The sequence below is a fragment of the Arachis ipaensis genome, chromosome B09, assembly GCF_000816755.2.
Source record: "Arachis ipaensis cultivar K30076 chromosome B09, Araip1.1, whole genome shotgun sequence".
NCBI lineage: Eukaryota > Viridiplantae > Streptophyta > Magnoliopsida > Fabales > Fabaceae > Arachis > Arachis ipaensis.
This window is the reverse complement of record NC_029793.2, coordinates 136,772,885-136,779,522: the sequence shown is the minus strand read 5'-3', so window position 1 is coordinate 136,779,522 and position 6,638 is coordinate 136,772,885. Positions and strand designations below refer to the sequence as shown.

Here is a 6,638-nt window from a genome sequence, read left to right as displayed (position 1 = left end):
AAATTGCTTAAATTGCTACACATTCAAATATTTTTTTATTTAAGTTTATTTAAGTAGGTCCAACACCAATAAAAATCATTCTCATTAAAAGAGCGTCATTACTTGCGATTTTTCTTCTTTTTCTTTTTTCAAATACACGTGTTGCATACGTCCTCTTCTTCTTCATGTATACCTCCTCCTCCCCCTTCTTTTTTCAAAAATACACGGATGCATACCTCCTCCTCTTCCTTTTTGGTTATCGTCATCACCAACAACACCAATATTTTGCTAATGGATTATTTTTTCAATCGAATTGAATGAATGCAATTGCTGAATTGAATTGAATTGAATGGACGCAGGTGTTCCGAATTGAATTGAATTAAATTAAATTGAATTGATCATTGTTGTCAAACTCTTGAGTTAACTCGTAAACTCATACGAGTTTACGAGTTTAGATATGGAATCGAGTTGACTCAAACATAGACTCTATCCTGAGTAAACTCGACTAGACTCGGCTAGACTCGGTCAAACTCGGACAAACTCGTGAGTTTAGGACCGAGTTAGCGAGTTTATGTTTTTCTTTATTTTTGCTCAAAAAAGCGTCATTTTGAAACCAAAAAAATACTTTTTTTTATTAGGGTTACGATACCACTCCCAAAGAATGAGAAAAAACTCACTCACAACTCACTCATCTGTGTCGTTTCTCTCAAGTCTCACTTTTTCCATATTCTGCCGCAGTCGCTGTTCCCCATCGAGCTGCCGCTGTTTGCCTGCATCTGCTACCTCTGCTCTGATTTGCGCCATTGTCTTTGTGAATTTTACCTATGTTGCCTTCTGCTTTATATTTCTTCACATCTCCACTATCTACAACTCCATCGTGCTATCACCGTTTACGAGTTCGACTACTTCTCCTACAGTCCTATCTCTACTCTAGTTTGCGCCGTCGTGAAATCCACGACTCTTTGTCACCGTCGTGAAATCCATGAATCTTTGTCGTCGTCGTTTCGTGCTGCTGCTACACCCTCACCACCGCTGCCTGCTGCACCCTTGTCTTCGATCTGCTGTTGCTGGGACTTTGTCCCTTCTTTTCTTCTATATCCTCTATTTTTTGTATGCATTTTGCCCTTTTTTTGAGCCTTTGCTTCTTGATTTAGTTTTTTTCTGCTTTTTAAATTTTGTTGCTTCTAATTTTAGCCTATTGCTTATCGTTTATGTTAGATGGCCAGATGGTTCATCCATTCATGGCTGATTAGTAATTAATTATTTTGATTAGAGTTAATTTGATTATTTGATATTGTTCAATGTTCAATTAAAGATTTAGTATTACAGATTTAGAATTTTTAATTTTGTGTGTTCTATGTTTGTATTTGTGTAAGAATAATTATAGAGGATTTGAATGTGTATTTTAAAATATTTGTTATAATGTATGCTACTATTTTAATTTATTATGTTCTTTAAGATTGATATTATTAATTTTGAAGGGTTAGAATTGAGTATATATATATATATATATATATAAACTTCATAACAGGTGAACTCGTACGAATCTACGAGTTAACTCGCAAGTCGAGTCTAGGTCAGCGCCACGAGTTTACTTAGATTCGCGAGTTTGACAACCTTGGAATTGATAATCTCTAAATTGTAGACACAAGTGTTTTGAATTTGATTTTATATAATGGATAATATTCCGTTCATTTAGTATTATACAATTGTTTCACCCTAATAACGTGTTCAGTTCATTATGCAGAAAGCTGTTTTGAATTTGATTTTATATAATGGATAATGTTCCGTTCATTTAGTACTATACAATTGTTTCACCTTAATAACGTGTTCGGTTCATTATGCAAAAAGCTGTTCTGAATTTGATTTTATAAAATGGATAATGTTCGTTCATTTATTACTATACAATTGTTTCACCTTATTAATAACATGTTCGGTTCATTATGAATTAAATTGAATTGAATTGAAGTAGGTATTTTAAATTGAATTGAATTAAATTGAATTGATAATCTCTAAATTGTAGATACAGGTGTTTTGAATTTGATTTTATATAATGGATAATATTTCGTTCATTTGGTATAGTATTATACAATTGTTTCACCTTAATAACATGTTCAGTTCATTATGCAGAAAATTGTTTTGAATTTGATTTTACATAATAGATAATATTTCGTTCATTTAGTACTATACAATTGTTTCACATTAATAACATGTTCGGTTCATTATGAATTGAATTGAATGGACACAAGTATTCTGAATTGAATTAATTAAATTGATAATCTCTAAGAGGAGGAGAAGAAAGAGAAAGAAAAGAAGAAGAAAAGAAGAAAAACATCCGTATGCAAATTTGGAAGAAGGAGAAGAAGAAGGAGGAAAAGAAGAAGGGAAAGAAGAAGAACTTGCGCAAATTTAAAAGAAGAAGAAGAAATACGAGAATGAGGAGAAAGAGAAAGAAACGGAGAAAGAGCGCATGATTTGAAAAGTTGTTACAATAATTTGGATGAACTTGGATAAGGATTTTGCTTAAATGTAAAGTTTTTTTTTTTAACGAATTTTATTTAAAAAAAAAAAAGAGTCAAGCGGGCTAACCCGCCAACCCGCCAATCCGCCATAAAGCGGGACAGACTAGTATTTTAAACCTATTTTAGTTGGCGGAACAGGCCTAAGCGGAGCGGAGCGGGAGAGAGCCGACCCGCTTTGCCATCCCTAACTATAACTATGAGAATGGAATTAAAAATGAGACCAAAAGTGATCTAATTGATAAATAGAATAAATGTGAGAATTCTCATTAGAATTGTAATTATTAATTTTTGTTTGTTCCGAAACATGAAAAAAACTCTATTCTTGAACATTGTTAACTAATTGCGAATCAAAAACAATAATTTCTGTTGGTCTTTCCTAATATTTTTTTATTATAAATTATAGTATGATGATTGTATAGTCTATCTTTTATACTTGTTGTAATCCAAAAAAGATGGACATACATATAAGTTACAAGCTCGACTTAAGACTTCTCATTTCGTGGATGACGCATGCATCTAAAATGATAATAAAATTTATTTTAGAAGGGTTTCCTGTGAATTGTCTCTGTATATTTTAGTAATACTTTTATATGATGNNACATAGTATTTGAAAATTAACAGAACATACACTAAAGATAAATAAAGACAATAGAAAGTACCATTAAGGACCGAAAAGAAAAGAGAAGAAGCTAGCACTTATTGTTCTCAGTTGTTAGAAAAGGTTTGTTTTAGCATTCTTGGCTAATTCTCCCGTTTTGATGAAAAAGAGTGATGAGTAATGGAAAGAAACAGAAAAGAATGGAATGGTCCCATTATTTTGGGATTGAGCATTTAATAAGTGTACAAGAGTAATTAAAAATAAGATAAAAGTCACAAGTCTATGGAATGGAATGGTCCAATGAATGTCTGTAAAGTGAACTGCGATACAAGCATTTTTGAAAATGAGCAATTAGCTGGTTTTGGATGTATTATTAGAGATAACATGGGAATTTGGATAAAAGGTTGTTCTGCCAGTATACTTCTTTTTAGTGTTCTCTGTTGTGAACTTCATGCTATTTGGAGAGGGCTTGTTATGGCTTGGGATTGCGAGTGCAAAGAGGTCATATGTGAAACTGATAATCTTGATGCGTTTTTTCTTATTTCGCGAGGCACAACCAGCATGATTAGGAATGACTCTGATCTGCTTGACAAAATCAAAGAGATGCTCCAACGCAATTGGACAGCTACTTTAGTGTTCATCCAGCGAACAGCAAACAGAGCGGCTGATTTAATGGCTAAGACTGCTGTTTTAAACAAGCAGGTGTAAAAGCCAGCTAATTGCTCATTTTCAAAAACGCTTGCATCGCAGTTCACTTTACAGACATTCATTGGAGGTGGTTCCCAGTTATATTTCAAAGAAGAAGGAATAATATGCTTTTGGTTGATAACAACATTAGAGAAATCTCGAACAGCATATTTAACTAAGTGAACAATTTTCTCCTTACTCTATGGATCATCTTGGTGGAAGATGTCATTGTTTCTATCCCTCCAAATCCACCAAAAGGCCGCTGCAAAGAGAAACTCATTTTTGTTGAGGTTAGAACGAATCCAAGATACAAAATCCAAATTAGAGTCCTCAGCGGTCATTCCCAAATTTAAACAAGCAGGTGTATCTAGAGTGGTTACTGCCTCCTAATAATTTAGACATTATTATTAGAGAGGAGTACTACTCTTTTTCTTAGGTCTTTTTTCTTTGTGTTATGTTCAGTCCGCACTCTCCATCATCGCCGCCACAACCTGCTTGTAACCAAAGAAGAATCTCTTCATCGCCGCCTCTATTCCCCTGCATCGCTTGCAACACCTCCACTGCACTCTCCTTCTCTTCCGCATAAACTCTCATCGCGGCCTCCACTATCCCCGGCCCTCCCTTTGGATCAACCGCCACCTCCAATATCTCCGGCACCATCCTCTTCATCTCCCTACACAACTTCGTCACCTCCACTAGCTCCTTCGACCAGGACTCCACAATCTGGTGCGTCACGCGGAGATTCAAGTTCTCGAAGTTACCCACGTGATCACGATGTTGTTCTCTGCGTTTTGGGATATTAGGTGCCGTTTTGATGATTAAAGAAACTGCAAACTACGATCTTAGTCAAAAAGAGTCTTTGAACAATTACAGAAATATAAAAAAAACATTCATTTAATATGAAAAAAATATCCTAATACTTAACAAAAGAAATATCCAGTTATATTTTAGCAAAAATAATTAAATATCTATAAAATTAAAAAAAAATTATGAAATTCTTAAAGAAATAGAGACATTCACATTTCTAGTACAAAAAAATTCAAAAAATATATAAAAGAACATTCATTTAGTATGAAAAAAAAATATTCTAATACTTAGCAGAAGAAACATCCATATATATTAACTCGTAGAGATTTTAATTTCACCCAAAAGTATTTAGTTGGTTTTTGGCTAATACCCTTTTGGTTCCCTAGCATTGCTCTTGTATTTATGATGAATGCAATCACACTATGCGGATCAATTAACATAAAATAAAGGAAAAATAATTTAGGGGCAGCAACTTTATTAAATTCTAGCCAGCATGTAACTAGCAAAAGAAAAAGTGAATAATCTCATACTATTGAATGAAATTTCACACTATTAATGACTATTTAATTGTTACAAATAACAAAAATTACTTGCTCTTAGCACTCCTCTGAAATAAAACCGTAACTTGGGACCAATGTCCTCCTCAATTTCTCACCATATTCTCATACATTTACTTGCCCTGTGATGATTAACACGATTAACCCACTTAATTTTTCATCAGATCTTAAGAATAATCCACGAGCTATGTGCTTAACTAGTCTTATTTGTTTTTCCCTCCGTAAACTTTGCATTATATTATTGTCTTGATAGCTGCATGCTTGCACTTGCACATGGAAGAATATTGAACTCATGAATGATGATTCACATTAAGGGCACTTCAGTTTTCCTCCATGGGTGGTGAGAGAGGCGTAACAAGCACAGGCGTTTTGGTTGCCGGCGGTGCCAGGTGGCACGCAATTACACCTCTGGCAGCACGTCTTGCATGCCCTCATGCATATTTTTGGCCTTCCTGCCTTACTACATCTGTACCCGCACTTTCCACCACAATCTGCACCAATCATATTACTAATTAATCATTAATTCACTCTTAATCACTTTTCATACATAGCCATGCATTCATGACACAAGTTTTGCTTAATTACTTACCTATATGTTGGTGAGCTGCTGCCATGTCCTGATTTTCACCATGGATCTCCAACCCATGGATCTCCAACTGATCACAAGATGAAAATCAATTCATGTAATGAACAACATAGTGTGAAAGTTAAAGAAATTAAAATTAAAATTGGAACTTAATTAATTCACCTCTTGTATAAAGATCAAGCAGATAATGAACAACACCAGTGTGGTAGTTCTGGTGGATGCCATTGCTTGCCTACTTAGCTTTCTTAGGTGGCAAGAAAGAGAAAGAAGATTAGAGAGATAGGTGACACAGACAATTGTGGGATGAGAAAAGATTGAATCCATGATGAGTTATTTATATGGAAAAGAAGGGTGATTTATTTTAGGATATATGGTTAGCAACATCGTTCAAACAAAGAGCCCTATTCATATGCATCATGTTGTGTTTGTGTGTCTACTTTGAAACTTTTCCAACTGTGATGGAAATCATTGAAAAGAAGGAGTCAAATATTTGTGAAGACTAATGATTTCAGTTCTGTTATAGATGTTTGAAATTTGTCGTACTTTATGCTGTTCATAATAAATTTATACATATCTTATTTATACTATAAACAAATTGAATTCAAAGTTTGTCGTACTTTATGCTGTTCGTAATAAATTTTTACATATCTTATTTATACTATAAACAAATTGAATTCAAAGTGTGGAAATAAGATATGTGTAGTGCGTCAATTTTTATGTATTATTTGTGCAAACATAATACGTATATTAGAAAACGTGTTTTATATCATTTACACGATAAAAGTGATAAGCTTAAACTCAACAAGATATAAAGCGATATAAATTAGTAAATATACTATAAAATACATAGATTGATAAATAAAATAAATTAAAATTTATTGAGAAAATTTTATTCTCCTATC

At 33.6% G+C, this 6,638-nt stretch overlaps 1 protein-coding gene across 1 annotated transcript; it reads right to left on the bottom strand.

The window, feature by feature from the left end:
- Positions 5,270-6,108, bottom strand: LOC110267268 (gibberellin-regulated protein 2-like). The gene is made up of 3 exons (XM_021112450.1): positions 5,899-6,108; positions 5,740-5,806; positions 5,270-5,641 (listed from the first exon to the last, which is right to left on the bottom strand). Exons 1-3 carry the CDS (start codon positions 6,058-6,060, stop codon positions 5,460-5,462), a joined length of 411 nt encoding a protein of 136 aa, XP_020968109.1. The 5' UTR covers positions 6,061-6,108; the 3' UTR covers positions 5,270-5,459.

Excerpts from the sequence above, each read along its gene's own strand:
- LOC110267268 (XM_021112450.1), bottom strand. The coding sequence starts at position 6,060 with ATGGATTCAATCTTTTCTCATCCCACAATTGTCTGTGTCACCTATCTC. Across the intron at positions 5,807-5,898 it reads GCTTGATCTTTATACAAGAG|TTGGAGATCCATGGGTTGGA; the intron begins GTGAATTAATTA and ends TCTTGTGATCAG. Across the intron at positions 5,642-5,739 it reads AGCAGCTCACCAACATATAG|ATTGTGGTGGAAAGTGCGGG; the intron begins GTAAGTAATTAA and ends TGATTGGTGCAG.